The sequence below is a fragment of the Halichoerus grypus genome, chromosome 1, assembly GCF_964656455.1.
Source record: "Halichoerus grypus chromosome 1, mHalGry1.hap1.1, whole genome shotgun sequence".
NCBI classification, from domain to species: Eukaryota; Metazoa; Chordata; class Mammalia; order Carnivora; family Phocidae; genus Halichoerus; species Halichoerus grypus.
The window spans coordinates 11,254,823-11,271,598 of record NC_135712.1 but is presented as its reverse complement, the minus strand read 5'-3'; the positions used below and the strand labels follow the sequence as shown (position 1 = coordinate 11,271,598).

The 16,776-nt window shown below is 47.0% G+C and overlaps 1 protein-coding gene across 2 annotated transcripts in view; it reads right to left on the bottom strand.

The window, feature by feature from the left end:
* Window positions 1–206: 206 nt before the first annotated feature.
* RCAN1 (regulator of calcineurin 1) overlaps window positions 207–16,776 on the bottom strand; it is a 94,747-nt gene continuing 78,177 nt past the window's right edge. The window contains exons 2-5 of one of the 2 annotated variants that reach the window (XM_036101886.2): window positions 10,369–10,578; window positions 7,550–7,723; window positions 4,875–5,034; window positions 207–1,972 (exon numbers count right to left, since the gene is read on the bottom strand). In XM_036101886.2, the coding sequence (XP_035957779.2) occupies window positions 1,800–1,972; window positions 4,875–5,034; window positions 7,550–7,723; window positions 10,369–10,455 (594 nt within the window). In that variant the 5' untranslated portion in view covers window positions 10,456–10,578 and the 3' untranslated portion in view covers window positions 207–1,799. The remainder of the gene's footprint in view (window positions 1,973–4,874; window positions 5,035–7,549; window positions 7,724–10,368; window positions 10,579–16,776) is intronic. The other variant, XM_036101885.2, reaches the window with a different exon arrangement.

The window sequence follows — 16,776 nt, the reverse complement described above, 5'->3', positions numbered from 1 at the left end:
AATACTCAGACCCCCGATTTCAGTTTTATCTATTCTCCCCTTTGCTAAGTGGTGTCTGGTTAGTGTGGTCACCCCTCCGTGAACCAGAGCAAAGAATTAGGAGTTTCTAAACAGAAACTGGTGAAGGAATGTGTCCTTTTGAGACTGCAGGATTCAAAGAGTTCACAGACCGGTCAATCAGAAATAAAAGGGCACAAAGATTAACCTTTCCGTAAAGAGCATATTGTGTTGATTTATTATAGACTGCAGTTAAAAAAAATATTTTGAGGTTATAGCCTCTCCAGTTTAAAAGCACTTAACCAGGAACATTTGAACAGCTATGCAATGGTCTCTCCCTCACCTGCCCCCCACCTCACCAAGTACTGTAAACAGGGGTTTGAGAACATTCAATTTCTTGATAGGAACGATCAAATGTACTTGCTTCTTAAAAGGAAACCACCTTCCAAACTTCCAAAGCATGCACTGTTACTTGGCATTAGGTATTTCAAAACGACCAATTTTGCTCGGGTATTGTAAGGCCAAAATAGAATACCTCTTTACCAGACATACACATTACAACTAGAAAAAAAAATTACAGACTAATCGAGTGTAACGATTCCATCAGGAATTAATGGGGAAGGCACTGCATCTCTTTCATTCCACCACACATGTACTATCCACTTCACATGCTTTGAGTTCAAGTCCTGTCCAACATTTAACAGCGTTTTCTACAACATACAAGTCACAGGTAGGGTAATATTCCGACACTATTCTTCCACCGCCGTATTTTTCACCCAGGTGTACAATGGGTATGAATATATGCTATCAGCTTTATTTACAAGTTTATCGTGACGTTTTAGTGGGGTAAAAAAAAAAAAACTATCTCAACCAACAGCTCCCACAAAAGTTTTTTTGGGGGGCTATGATTCATGTGTATAAACCACCACCTAAAAGAAGGAAATGGAAACAATGACCCAAAAGACCCAAACTATAATTTCTCACCCACTAAAAGTTGGCAGTGAAACTGCTATTCTCTGAATTTTATAAAGCGAAACTTGACATAGGAATTTCAGATCGACTTCTTTTGCCAAAGCACAAGGTAGATGCGGCATCGGATAGGGTGCGGGCTGGATGTATTCCTGCTGGGATGCCCCGTGTGAGTGCTGTTGCAAGGACAGTCATGAATCTGGAAAGGTGACAGATGTTCCAAACGCTTTCCCGTCTTCCCAAAAGATGCAAAACAACAATGGCGTAACTCTATACACGAACAAAGCTTAGTTCTGAAAATCTGTAATATACATGCACAAACATTAGAACATGAGGGGGAAAAAAAATGAAACACTACAAATCCCACATTTGCGTTGTTCTCGTTTTCACGACGTTTCTGCACCACTTTGTGGCTTCGTGGTGCCTCTTCCTCCCGGTAGAGAGAGCCTACCCCGCAGGCTGCTCGGCAACAGAAGGCTCTCCCCACACCCGGGGATGAAGCTGCCCTCGACAAACACGGAACCTACCAGAAAAGGACAAGTAGGAAACACTATCGTGATCAGTTTGCAACGAGCCGGGCCCAAATGTCCTTGTGCGATCACCCGGAGCTCAGTGATTGGCCCAGGACATTCCCGGAAGCCAGGAACGCTGGCGGAGGCGGAGCATCAGGACCAGGGGGCGGAGCCCGGATTCCCTTCTGAGCAGGCGCGCTGGAATGTCTGCCCCGCCCATCACGGCTGCCACCTCCCAGGTCGTGAGCGGCCACTTCCCCAGTACAAGATGCCTCCCCGCGAGTGTGATTCAGAATACTTCTGCCCCCCGGGGGCGCCAGTTCAGCTTAAGTGCAGGGGCGTGTACTCCGGCCTTCGGGTCTGGATGATTTTTGGTTTGGGTCTCTTCATTCGTTCCAGCTCGTCGTCGTCTTCGTTCTCCTGATCGCTCTCACACACGTGCACCACCACGCTGGGAGTGGTGTCGGTCGCGGCGTGCAACTCATACTTTTCCCCTAGGGAAGGAAGAGAAATGCAGGGTCACTGAGGCAAGAAACATGGAGGGGTCTGCGCGGCCAAGCTTCTCTGGATGGTCAGCGGGGACGGAGGGACGCGGCCAGATACGCTCTGGATGGGTATTCTTTTGGTATACCTCTTTTTTGCTCTAGCAGAAAAAAAATTTATATATAAAAGTATATATATAAATATAAGAATAATACAAAAACATACACACACACACACACACACATATAATCACCATTATATATTATTCTGCTTTCAAACACTGAATTGAGGTGTATGGAAGGAGTTTATCTTATTTATTTATTTATTTATTTATATGGGGGAGGGGCAGAGGGAGAGGGAGGGAGAGAGAATCCCAAGCAGGCTCTACACCCAGCGCGGAGCCCAACGCAGGGCTCGATCTCATGATCTTGAGATGATGACCTGGGCCAAAGAGTCAGACACCTACCAGACTGAGCCAGTCGGGTGTCCCAAGGGGTGCATTTTTAATTACACTTAACATGCTCACCAGGCCTCCTAAAATTCCCAGATGACTCCCGAGCACAGTGTGAGGAGCGTGCATTCAGGAGAAGACAGTGCATGAATAAAACACGGTAGGAAGGGACATCGCCAGCCTCCCTCTCAAGGCTCCTGCATGGAGGCAACACACACCGGGGGCCCCGCGAGAGGACTCAATTATGGCTGGTTTGAACCAGGGGCTCCCAAAACATGTTTGACCACAGCATCCCTTTGCTTTGGACAACTTGCACCCCCGGGAGCCAGGAGTGTCCTGCATTTCTAGGTCGGCCTGAGTCTGACCAGGTTCAGTCCAGTTCAGGGCCCTCTGGCACAGCAAGGATAGGATGGATGAATCTTCCAGAAGTAACTGAGAAGCAATCTATGGTGCTGCTCTGGCTGCCTCTTCAGGGCTGAGGGAGGCGGTGGCCAAATGTGAGCTGGGAGCCCCGCCATTCAGTACCCGGAGCCCGTGGGCACATTCTTTCGCATCCCTGTGAACCTCCATCTCCTCCTCTGTAAAATGGGATCATAATGGCCCTGACCTCACTGAGCCGATTACGTAAGTGCAAGCCAAGTTCTTAGGATCTGGTGCCCAGGTGGCAGGCCTGATAAGTGTCACCTAGTTTTACTAATGTTTACAAATAGAGCATGGACCATTACTGGTGGGAAGCTGGGTGCAGTAGGAAGCTAGGATTTAAACAGGTGGGGGGAGGGTTTGCTTCAGCTCGCTCCTCCCCTCCCCCCAGGTGCCCAGGGGTGGGTTTTCCTCCAAGTTCTGTGTGCTCTTCCTCAGCCCGGATTCCAGACCTTCCTGCCTCACACTACTCTGGGGACTCCTCGGAACCTGGAAGGCACTTTTCCTCATGAAAAAAGGTAGTTGTTGTTTCTCGATTTGGAATGTCAGGGAGGGAATGAAAATGGAGGGTCACAAGATCACGTTGGTCAGGATCCTTATCTACCTACCAATTGGCCACAACCCAGCAAGCTTCTGCATAGGGCCATATTTGCAAAATCTTTGCAATCTTGTTGGCTGCAAAGCACAGCCAAATATGAATGTTGTTCCAGCTCACTGTGAGATAAACTAAGGGTGAATGGATTTTATTATGTCTAGTTTCTGAAAAGGCTTCTCAGATCAGCTTCTGTAAAGGCGTGGTAGATTCTGGAGTGTGACGAATTGTCTTTAGCTGGACTTCTTGCCTCTAGAGCAGTTTGTCACCTCTCCCTGATGGAGGTCCCATTTCTTCTCTTCTCTAGCATCCCCGCAGACTCCACTCCTCAGCTCTGCTGATGCACCTGAGCCAGGAGCTGTGGGGAGGGGCACCCGCTTCCTCAGACTGGCCGTCTTGACCTTCACGCCACCATTACCAGTAAGTAATGTGATTCTTGCTCTCTCCCTCAGAGGGAATTTCCACTGGGGCGGTGTGTTCAGAAATATAATCTTTTCAGCATGAAACTGCTGAGGGTCCAAGAAATAAAACACTCCAGCCAAAGGAACATCATCAGATTGCTGGGCAAGGAGAAATGAGGAGCTGAGAGTCTCAGCATTTATTATGGTTGCTCTATGGATAAGTAAGGAGGGTGGGCTCAAACCACTTCATGCCTCTCACTCAAACCCTAGCAGGTAGGACAGGAACCACCAACATTTTATTGTTTCCAGAAATCTTGTATTGGGCAATGCCTGTGGGCCAAGCACTTCTGAGGTACTTTCTAGACAATCTCCTCTACTGCTCCTAACTCCACTGGGTGATACCCATTGTATGGAGAAGAAGACCGAGGCCAGAGTATCTGTTACCTCTCTGCATACTCACACCTTCCTCGCATCAGAGGACCGGAACCTCTTCTTTCTCTGCATTTGAAAAGGTGTGAGCACCCCAATGGGGCCAAGAGGGGGCATGCATGACAGGGGCTCTTTCTTCACTATATTCTGTGGTTCTCTTGAACATTCAAAAGGGCAGGTGAGAATTGGATCAATGGATGAAACCACCTTGACTAAAAATGAAGTTTCTCAAGTGTGGGATGGTCCGTTTTCCCTTTCCGAGTCCAGTCGCTCATCCTGGGGTGACAGGCCTGGGGCCTGGGTCTGGAGCTGCCCACACCGGCTGTGCTCAGTGACGGGAAGGATTCGCAAGATGCCGGCCGCGAGGGGTCACGGTGCTTGGTCCCCATGACTGGCTAAGGCCAGAGGCAGGCGTGTATGCTCCCAACAACTTGAGTTACAGACACAGATGAACGCGGATAGGAACAATTCACAGAACCCGCTCGCATCCATCGAAGGACAGCCGAAAGGGGCCACAAGGCTCTGGCCGCTCCCTGAGGCAGGTGTGCATCTCGGTCTTGGCCCCCGAGCACAGTTTCTCCCCATCTCTTTCCCTGCTCCCGCCCCAGAGCACAGCTTACCTGGCCCCAGCTTGGAGATAGCGTATAACAGATCGTAATTTATGACCGGAGTAGCATCTTCCACTTGTTTCCAACCAACCGGCGGTGAGGCGGGAGGAGAGATCAGAAACTGCTTGTCTGGATTTGGGGGAGCCAGGTGGGAACTTCCTATGTGTAAAGTCTGAGGAGAGAGAGAAAACACAGGTGGATGTTTCTGGAGGAAAGAAGCCACGCGATGCAACAGCACTTAGTGAGCTTGCGGGGGACAGGGGACAAAGGATGACCCCATGTCTGGGCAGCGGAACGCATGCTGTTCAAGGACGGCTCGCCATACGGTCTATTTGGAGAAGGCGGTGGGGTTATGGGGCGCCCCCTCCCAGGACCGGGACCCACAGGCGCAGGGACGGCAAGTAATTACCACTGACCCAGACTGATGGAAAACTAGTACCGTTTTAGTAGAAATGGGAAAAATAAAGCCCTGTTGCTTGAGGCCAGAGGGATCTCAGCATCCATTTCTTCCGGCTCCTCATATCACGGAGGCATAGCGGAAGCTCCAAAAGGCTAAGCTACAGCTCGAAGATTTGATAGAGTTTCTCAGGGGCCAAAGCAGGGACGGGGCCCAGGGCTCCCGTCTACCCGGTGGTACCCCGCAATTCCCTCCCTCTGGGCTTCCAAATCACATGACAAAAGCGATGAAGGGAAAAAGGATCCACCTTCCAGGAAGTTTAAAAAATAATAATAATATGAAACAATAACCCATGACGCTAGCTTGGGCTTAGAAGTCCTATCAGTGGCTATAGGGCTGTCCACAAAGGTGTTACATCAACGTCTAACCAGTTTGGGTTTTCTTTGTATTTTAATTTTCACAAGGAGCGCATATTTACTTTCGTAATCAGAAGAAAGCTGTGGGGGGCGCCTGGGTGGCTCAGTTGTTAAGCATGGCCTTCAGCTCAGGTCATGATCCCAGTGTCCTGGGATCGAGCCCCGCATCGGGCTCCCTCCTGAGTGGGAAGCCTGCTTCTCCCTCTCCCACTCCCCCTGCTTGTGTTCCCTCTCTCGCTGTGTCTCTCTCTGTCAAATAAATAGATAAAATCTTTAAAAAAAAAAAAAAAGAAAATAAATAAATAATAAAATCACCAGCTTTAAAAAAAAAAAGAGAGAGAGAAGAAAGCTGTGGGAGGACTAAGTAATGATCCAGAACATGATCAAACTCAGAAAGGAGTGTGCTCACAACTAAGGATCCAAGGTCAAAACCCGTGCCTCCCACAGGCCACCAGGGGGCAGGGCATCCCAGCTCTAATTTACGCTTGAGGGGCCAGCAAGCCCTCCTGCCCAGGTCAGGAAGCCTCTCTATAATGTCTGCTCCTCTACCGCCCTGGGGAGCTCAGAGCCCCAGTGTGGGCCAGCTAGAACCAGAAAGCAGCATCCAAGAAGTTCCTTCTCCTTCCACCGCTAACCTGTTGGATCCCTGTTACATCATCATATAGAACTTTGTGAGCTGCCTTGAAAATGGGTCACCGATCATTGAAGGTTGGAGGGAGGGGAGCGGGGAGAACTGGAAGGATGGTGAGCCAGGGAAAAAGCAAACCCATGCACAGCCCTTCGTGAATGTCCTGGGGCCGGGACTCCTGCTACCAGGAGGATTTCTTAGCGTTTGCTACCTGTTTCCTTTCAAGCCAGGCCTGGCAGCCCTGTGCCCATGTGCATGCCCGCATTTGCAGGCTGCGGGCTCTCCATCGCATGGAGCTCGGTGATGCTAAGAAACTGCACAGAGTGGGGACCCACTCAGGTCTGCTCTCCGTCTGGAGCACATCATTAGCCCTAACCCTGGAGCAACTTCCTGGAAACCCTCTGCACAAACCCTCCTAGCTGGAGTAGCCACGGCCACAACCTTGCACTCTACGGACCACCTTCCTAAAGGAGCAGGAAAGGTTCTCCCAGAGTTCCTCAAACCAGGGTCAGGGCCATTTCTGAGACTGCCTGCTTTCAAACACATGCTGATGTTTTCTTTTTTTTTAAAGATTTTATTTATTTATTTGACAGAGAAAGACACAGTGAGAGAGGGAACACAAGCAGGGGGAGTGGGAGAGGGAGAAGCAGGCTTCCTGCTGAGCAGGGAGCCCAATGCGGGGCTCGATCCCAGGACCCTGGGATCATGACCTGAGCTGAAGGCAGATGCTTAACGACTGAGCCACCCAGGCGCCCCAATGCTGATGTTTTCTTAAGAAAGGTGAGGCACTGAAAATTTAGAGTATGAACTTCGCCTTTCTCAAAACTTAAGAGTTTTAAATTTCCTTTTTTTTTTTTTAAGATTTTATTTATTTATTTGACAGAGAGCGAGAGCAGGAACACAAGCAGGGGGAGTGGGAGAGGGAGAAGCAGGCTTCCCGCGGAGCAGGGAGCCCGATGTGGGGCTCGATCCCACATGACCTGAGCCGAAGGCAGCCGCTTAACGACTGAGCCACCCAGGCGCCCCCATATAATGATCTTTTTAAACACATTTTCATGTGGCAGTAAAATGGTCACGAATAATGATGCATGGAGGAAGGGTATGGAATAGGATATACTTCGTAATTCCAATATTACAGTCCAAATGTATATGCATTCAAAAAAATCAAGGTATAGCATAATCAATGTTTAAGCTATTTTAAAAGGGGGGAGAGGGAGAAGCATGCGTATCAATGGATTCAACTCACCTGGGCAAAATACAATTTCATTTCCTTTCCGAGAAAGTCAGTCTTATGCAGTTGCAGCCTGGCATCTGCCGCAGATAAGGGGTTGCTGAAGTTTATTCGGACTCGTTTGAAGCTCTTAAAATACTGAAAGGTGATATCCTTGTCGTATGTCCTAAAGAGGGATTCGAATTTGGCCTGAAAAGTAACAACAAAAATAAAAGGAGTTAGAACATACCTGCGTAGGAGTCTTGACAACTCCACTGGTTTCTTCTTGGGGAAGTGAACTCGTATCATTTCGAGAACACCCAACTCCTTTCTTAGAGGGGACGGAGAGCCACCCCCTGAGGAAGATTTGCTCTTTCTGCCCTTTTAAGCCTAAGACAGGTGATTTTATTAAATTCACAGAATGAGCAGAACAAGTACCAATACTTAACCACCTCTTGTAGTCACAGAAACAGTCTTTTAAAGTGGAAAAGGACAGTTCCTAACGTCCAACAACCTTCCCCAGCCCCGTTAACTGATCCCACTGCTCAGTTTTGGGTATTGCTGTGTGCAGCAGATATTTCTTTAGGGCTTAAGAACACTGGAGCTCATTTGAAAAAAAATTTTTTTTTTTATTGCACTGGGAAACAATGAAGTTAAAAGAAACCTTGCACTTCTTAGTGTAAAGGAGGAGGTTTAAGAAGAAATCCCCCTATTGTTTTCCCACTTGGTCTGTTACTTTTTAACTCTCTAAAAGAATACTGGTTTAAAAATTAATGTGCTGCAAATGGACCCACTTCTGCATGCTGGCTTTAATATATGTACATTTCTAGCTCTAGTGTTATAAAGGCTAGTGAAAATTATGAAACAGCATGAGCTCTTAGAATGGAAATGCCCAAGTTCAAGGGTGTTATTAGGCTTCCATTCAGGAGGGAGCTCATTAGCCTTCTGGGAAAGCTCTTTGGAGAGCGCCCCCTGCTGGGCTGGGTCCAGGGGGGGAGGGGGCGTCAGCGAGAGGGTGTGGGGGGAGCTGGGAAGCCACTGCAAGGCCTCAGGGTTCCAACCAGAGAGGGAGTTGACAGCCGAAACTTCCAGAAAGATTGTATGGACTTTGAGTCGTCGTGCTTTCCGAGTCTTTTTTTCCAGACTGAACACCGAGGACAGGTTGTGGGAATTCTGTGTAAGGCAGAAAAGGGCCGGCTGAGGGTCCGGTGGGGGCAGCGTGCCTTCTAAAAGGGGATCCATGTAGAAGGGGAGGTGGGTGGGGCCCACCGAGCACCTCGGAAACCTATGGAAAGCACGGCTTCTGCAGAGGGGCGGCGAGAGGATGGTGTATAAGAGGGGAGAGCATTTTCAAGACTCTTCTTCGGCGCTAGACAGAGGGGAGGGAATGGGATGTCCGGGGCCAAGGCGCCCCATAGGCAGGACAGGACCTGTGTTCCAGCTCGTGGGGCCAGTGGTCAGCCTGCCTCCACTGGGCAGGTTGTTAGGGGGGTGGTGGTGGGTGGGAACACTTCCTCTCTTTGAATTCCGTGGCTTTTCTTTAGTTTACGAACAGTTCTGAGGGGTTTTGCAGAGGTAAAGAATGAGAACAACGCACAGCAGATGCTTCGCGGAGGATTTTATCTGGCTGCGTGTGTTTTTTTCTCCACCTCTCTCGAGCATGAGGACGGGCAAGTTTCTGGCACAGCGTATGGGCATAAATTTGGAATTTTGCATGACCTCATCAATAGGCATTGTGACCAACTGCTTCGTTTTGAAGTTATGATTCAGAATTTAGGGGGAGAGGACTTTGAGGAATATTTTTAGAATACAAGTCAGGGCTCAGGACCAGAACACAAGAGAAGCACAGTATCTGTTGAATCCGTATTACTGTGATACCATTCTCCAATAAAGTAATCTTATTGTTCTAATAACCGGTATCTGGTTATTACAGTTGTTGGATGGCATCTCTAATTAATTAAATACTGATTTTGACTCATATAAGGCTAATACGAAATACACAGATTTTGTAGTACTTTCATACGTAGAATGTGCTCTGATATCTAGTTCAAAAAAAGACCAGTCCTGGCTCACAAGTATCATACGCAATTATGGAGTTACATTTGATTTAAAAACAACAACAACACAGGCTCCAATATGGCATTGAGTATAAAGCATATCACACGAATACCATCCCCCAAACAGAACACACAGAATTCATCCATATACAGTACTGTTCAAGATCAATTAGACAGCTGGGTAGCTAGTGATGGAAATCTTACATCTTAATCAAATGAAGAAAAGCACAGTAATTAAAATTACTAATTATACTAATTACCATCAATGAGAGCTGCTTCCCAGGAGGTACACTTATCCCCCACTTAAGTTATTTATCCAGTTTTATTACTTGCTATGGCCTCATTTTCCCTAGCTAAAGAAATCTGAAAACTTGAGGACAGGCCTTTGTAATTACTACAAACATACACACATCTTTATGATATTTATTTCCTAAGATAAAATTATTCTGGTCTCTAGATGTCAAAGTGAAAAGCTCCATTCACTGTCAGAAAAAGCTTCCCTCTAAAAGTTTACTACGACCTACACAGAACGAAAAATACCCTGTTAAAACCAGTTGCGTTACCAGTTGGTCAAGGGACCTAGATGTTTTCAAATATTGAAAGCTTTAAAAATTCCTTCACGGTTAAGTCCTCAGGCAACGGCTTTTGACTGATAAAGCTCCAAGTATTTTGGATTTATTCCAAACCCCCAAACCCACAAGACAGCCACATAACACCCTGCAAATATTTCAGTTAATAGTCCCAATTAACATAATGCTTTGAAAACTCTCAAAAATCACATTACATTAGAAGCCTTACCCTGGTTTCACTTTCGCTGAAGAGATCACTGTTTGCCACACAGGCAATCAGGGAGCTAAAACTGTAGTTAAAGTTTCTAAAGTGCATCTTGCTTTCTTACAGTGAGAAGACTAGCAGCTCAGGCAGTCAAGCCCCAAGTGAGATTCCTTTGCAAGAGGCTGTAGGTCCTTTCTCCAGCCAGCCCTTTATAAAGCACTGAAGTCCAGCCCCCTGGGAAAAAAAAAGCACAGCTTCCAGAGCATCCTGTTTGGACAGCAAATTCCTGAGTCAAGTCCTGCATGCTTTCAGGCCGACGGAGACAGAGTGTAAGTTTCTACTGGAAAGAGGTGACGTCAACACCTTAGTCATTTTCCCTATGCTAATTAACTTTGCTTGGGGAGGATGGAAAAAACAGCCAAGGTTTGCCTTGCAGCTGCTTTATCAACGCCTCTTGCAGCATACTTTCCATTGGTAGCAATTCCATTCAGCCACTCAGACACCATGCTCCTCGGCTGAATGGGACGACCCTTCTTGAGATGGAAAATGTTACCGAGGAAAAATGAGGAAGGTCTCCGCAGTAAACAGCAATTAGCCTCTACGGGAGTTTCGAGCCTTTGAGAAACCTGGAAACCCAAGTCTCGACTCGTCGTTTGATCCCTGTAATTCCCTGAAAACCTCAAAGTTTCGTGTTGGGGTATTAGAGAAAACATTTTGAAATCTTTCTTGGTCAGTGAACTCTTGTTTTTAAAGAAAAAAGTGGAATTCATTTTGAAATATGGCTTTTCCCCCCTAATTGAACTTTACTGGATGAATGTCCCAATTCCCGCTTGTATTCCACAGTGGGAACGTGGGAAGAGATCCTCAAGCAATCCTGGGATTTTTCATTGGAAAACTTTATTATTAGTAATTTGGGAACTAGGAATATGCAACCCTTTGATCATTTTCTAATGGCTATTGGATTCCGAAAAAGATACAAAAACATTTTAAGAGAATCTCAGCTCTGAAGTTGAGAAAGGAAACATTGCGGGCAGTTGTCTTGCTCTGAGACACGTAGACAAAGTTTGTTGTTGTTGTTTTAATAGGAAAGGAAGAAGAAATGGAAAGAACGTATGCTACGTTGAAAAGTTAGTTCAGCTGGCCCCTTTTCCAGGTGCGATGTCTGGTGTGGAGAAGCTACTGGGATGGCAGGATGCTAGTTCTTTCCAAAGGCTGCAACTCTGAAATTCTAAGCACTTGACCAGCGTTGATCCCTATGGCAGCCTGGGTCCCAGGTCCTGCCCAGTCTCCCCAATTTCACTGTCACCTAAAAGCATCCAGTTACTTATAAAAGCATTCTCTTGTCTAGAGGCATACAGAGACACCTCCTCCGGAAGCTTCCAAAACTTAAACAGAACCCTGCCATTCACACGTAAAGATTAACTTCAAAGAATCATTAAAGCCAGCCAATAATAAAATGAATATATGCCACGGAGAAAAAACAAACCAGAGCATTTATCCCTCCAAAAAAGGAAAAGCAAAGCCTTCTTGGATGAATGAGCGTTGCTTCATTTCGATGCACGCTGCCTTGCTGCCAACTGTAGGGTTATATAAGAAACCAGTTACGGTGTTTGCTTCGCCAAATTACCCCTCACCCCCAACCTGAAAAGATCTGAATGCAAAGTTTGGAACACTGTGAATAGTGGGGGTTTGCATCGAACACCAAGGGCAAATGGTCACGTGAGCTGATGCTTGGTGTTGGGGAGTGTGCTTGGGTGTGCTGCATTTTCAATGTGGTCGGCAGTGGGTCCGTGACACATGGCTTTTTAGTTTCCGGTGGCCTCAGTGTGGCTAGGGGAGGTGTTGCTGGAGGAAAGAAGGGGAGGGGGAGGGAGGAGACACAGAACTGCCTCCGCTCCTCCAGAGAGTCTGGGGACGGATCTGAGGTGCCCCCCCACCCCTGCAAGCTCCAACCCCTTTTCTCTTTCTCCTGGAGTCCACCTTAGCAAACAGAGTTAAAAGGCGATCGGAGGAGGAAGAAGAGGCTGATTTCACTGTCTTCTTCTTCTTCTTGTTTTATTTTTTATTTTTTTTTAAGATTTTAATTATTTGACAGCACAAGCGGAGGGAGCTGCAGAGGGAGAGGGAGAAGGAGGCTCCCCCCGAGCAGGGAGCCTGACTCAGGACTTGATCCCAGGACCCTGCGATCATGACCTGAGCTGAAGGCAGACGCTTAACCAACTGAGCCACCCAGGCGGCCCCTCTTTTTTTTTTTTTTTTTAATCATGACATGAAGTTCCAGATCAGTTGTGTGGGCAGATCTGAAACATTTTTGTTCATCTGAGACAAGAGTACTGCTGCTCATCCAAATTTACAGTTTTTGTTTCATTATATGGATGAAAACAACAACAAAAAAGGAATAGTGAGGTATCGGAATATTGTTCATCTGTCTTTGCTCATAGAAATAGATGACAAATGATCGATCTTTCACCAGGCTGCCCAAAATGCCTAATAAAAATGTGTAATTCTGTACCTGCCTTTGAATTGATTTCAAGCTCATTTGAACCCAATTTTTTTTTAAAGATTTTATTTATTTATTTGACAGAGAGAGACACAGCGAGAGAGGGAACACAAGCAGGGGGAGTGGGAGAGGGAGAAGCAGGCTTCCCGCCGAGCAGGGAGCCCGATGTGGGGCTCAATCCCAGGACCCTGGGATCATGACCTGAGCCGAAGGCAGACGCTAAACGACTGAGCCACCCAGGCGCCCCACTTGAATCCAATTTTGAACCTGAGTGCTCCCATTTTTACACCAGGAAGAGGAGCTCAAAATGGTGGCCAATTGTAGGGAGGTTGAAAAGATAGCTCTGTGGCAAACCTCACTGGGTCACAGAGTGACCGGGGCCTTGGACCAGGAGAGGGGCGCCCAGGGCCAGCAGCACAGGCTTCCTCGGCTACTGCCTGAGTGGTGCTCCAGACTTGGCTGGCCAAGGGGACAGACACTTGTCCCTGTACCCAGAGGTGACACTGCTACAAACCCACCTCAGGTTCCCTTCCTCTGCTAATGTGACAGCTCTCCTTAGGAATGCCTGTTTTTCGACTGCATGTCTATTATACATGAACCTGGATTTCTAAACGTCCTGTGCAAAAGACTTACGTTGTAAATAGCGATTTTCCCCCATAGAGGATAAAAATTGTTCCAAAACAAGTATTAAGAGAGTGGACTTTCCTACATGTATATCCCTCGTCATTTGGGAGACAAGTACATTTTTGATTCTTGTTTGCTAGTTGGATATAAGTGATTTGAAGATGTCTCATTAGAGCTCTTGAAAAGCATACTAAAACTCGTACTTAAAATAGTAATACTGACACCAGAAGTTAAAGAAGAAATGAAATACTTTAGTTAACTGAAAGCTTTAGATGTTTTGCATTTCCTCCATTCATACCATAAAAATCCTAAATGAATCTCTTTAACTTGCATTTGCTTCCTCTGGCTCCATGCAGTTAGCGCATATTTTCACCAAGAAATTTTCTATTTTCAGTGAGGAAAAACTGAAGTTTATGTTGAATGCCACCATTCCCATTACAGCATTCCTCAGGCAAAGTGAGGATGACCTCAGCACGTCCTTATAAACCCCAAGGAGTTTACAACTATGCCAAGAATGTGCCACCGGGGAAACTTGCTACAAAGGACCAGAGAGGGAAACTGAGTTTGGGCTTTGATGTGCAAACCAAAGCAGGGCAAAGAATGAGGCAATCTGCAAAAGATTGAGGGAGGGGGGAGCGGTGGGGGGGGGGGGGAATGACACACTTGATTCGGATAAAAGGTGTCATTTTACTTTATTTTTTTAAAGAGTTTTTATTTATTTGTCAGAGAGAGAGAGCGAGCAAGAGAGAACAAGCACAAGCAGGGGGAGCGGCAGGCAGAGGGAGAAGCAGGCTCCCCACTGAGCAGGGAGCCTGACGCGGCACTCGATCCCAGGACCCTGGGATCATGACCTGAGCCAAAGGCAGACGCTTAACCGACTGAGCCACCCAGGCGTCCCTAAAAGGTGTCATTTTAAAGAGCATTTATCTTGAATGCTAATGGAACTTGTGATTGAGTCGAGTTTTTAGCTTCTGAGATAATGGAATTGTTTTATTGTTACTTTATATTTGTAGCCCTTTTCTCGATAATGTGGCGCTTTGTTCTTCCAACCTGAGTTACTATGCAGTAGAAGAACACAGGGGCTCACTCTGACTCTTCCTTACCATTTCCCAGTCTAAGATGTTATTAATTAAGGGGAGTGTCCTTGTCCTCAGCTTGTAAACCGGGTTAATATCAAATTCAGATCCAATGATGTGATGTTGGCCGACTGCCTAGCACAGCGCCCGAAATACAACTGGTGGTGGTTGTGTCTTAGCTGTGTTTCAATTTCCTATTTCACCTCTAATGATGCTGAGGTTCAGAAGGGCACACTTTGTTAAGGAGAGCCAGGACTCACCCTGGTCTTTCGATTGCAGATTCCAGGCTTGTTTCATGGAACCACAGAACCATGCCCACCTAGCAGCAGTGCCTTATGGTATTCTAGCTCATTTCCCCATCTCTGTTCTCTCAGTCCCTCTGGCTGGGCATCCTGGATGTCTTCCTCCTCTAAGTGCCACACCTGCAGGTCCATGGAGAGTTCTGTGGATTCTCTGTACCACCCTCCACTTTGCACTCCCAGCACACCACTTCAGGCAGCTTCTGCAATTGCAATACCTATTAACTGGCCTCGCTGTGGCCAATTTCTCATTGCTCCAGTATTGTACATAATTCCCACAACATAAAACTTCCCGAAGCTGGGCTTGATCACATTCCTCTCCCACTGGGAAAACTTCAGTGACTTCCCATTGTTCCTTAGGTTGAAGATGAAGACTTTCACTTAGTATTCATCCCTGTACCCAGCCAGGCATGTATGCATCCATCTATCCATTCATCCATCTACCTATCCATCCATGCATCCATGCCTCCATCCATCTGCCCATCTAATTATGCATCCATGCATCCATCTGTCTATCCATCCATCCATCCATTTGCCCATCCAATTATGCATCCATGCGCCCATCCATCCATCCATCCATCCTTTCACCCAAGGAGTTTTAGGTGTTGGGGATTCAAGGGTGAACAGACAAAACTCTCTGCCTTCATGGAGCTTACATTCTAGACAGGAAGAAAAGAAAAAGAAGAGAAACAAGATAAATGGGTAAAATACACAGTCTGTTTAGACAGTGCTATGTGCTGGGGAAAAGGCACAGAGCAGGGATAGGAAGACCTGGGAAAAGGAGATGTTGAGTGAGAGATTAGCCAGAGAAGGCATTCCTGAGAAGATGGCATGTGAATGCATCAGATCTGAAGGAAGTAGGGGAGTGAACTGTGGGATGTTGGGGAACAGCATTCCACTTCTGGGAACAGAATACACAAAGGCGTCAAAGCAGAAGATGCCCCTCCCGACTAAATGTCCTCTCCCTCCTTTAGCCCTGGCAAGCCCCGGGGCTCTCACTGTAGTCTGCCTGGCCTCCTACTTCTGTTCTTATCTGCCACTCTCCCGACTGCAGTGAAAGCCACGTGGGGGCAACACCACTCACTCTTCTGGAGATGCAGATAAATGTTTGTGTCATTCAGAGACTGCCCCAGGGAGGGCCCATCTGAAGCAGGTAAAGAGCCAGAATTCACCGGGCATCCAAGGGCCATGGCCCTTGGTGTTCCTGACTTAAAGGTGCCCTGTGTCTTTGGTCTGAGCAAAGGCCACGCCCTTCCTTTTCATCCCAGGAGGTGGTGTAACATCGTTAAAGGTGCATGTGTGTGTTCGGAGCGTGCCAGTCTCATTCCTGGGCGTACCTTCTCTGTTCTTGCTGTGTGGGAGCCCGCGGGCCGCCCGGGCATGGGGGACTGAGCCATCAACTCCAGACTCAGAGGCCACACCCACGAGACACTACCAGAGGCCACGGCAGCCATCTTGACAACCCTCTGCATGTGGGAAGAACATATTCAACTCAATATATTTTCACCTCTTTCAATGCCTTTTTATGTCCCTTTTTAAATGCCTACTTTTAGGGTATGTTTTATAAAGTGCCCAATGTAGAGTTGAAGTTGTGTCGCATTTACGAATAAAAATGCTTTTGCTGGCAGATGTACTCAAAAATCTTTTACCAATGAGATTCATGATCAAAACCCATGGAGACCATTTGTCCAACAGGAATTGTGATTGAAGTCCCAATTTTCTTTGAGCTTTGTCCTAACGATCAAGTTAAGAAAGACAGCAGGAAAAATGTTCTTCTTTTTGATCTCCAAAGGAATTTCCATTCTTGTTCTCTTTTAGGAATAATCAGGGAACTGGGCTCTGAGAGGCCAGATTTGGGCGCAGGAATTTATTGCTTTTAGCATTGCTTTATTACTGGTAAAATCTGCTCAGTCACAGGGAGGGGCCTCCATTT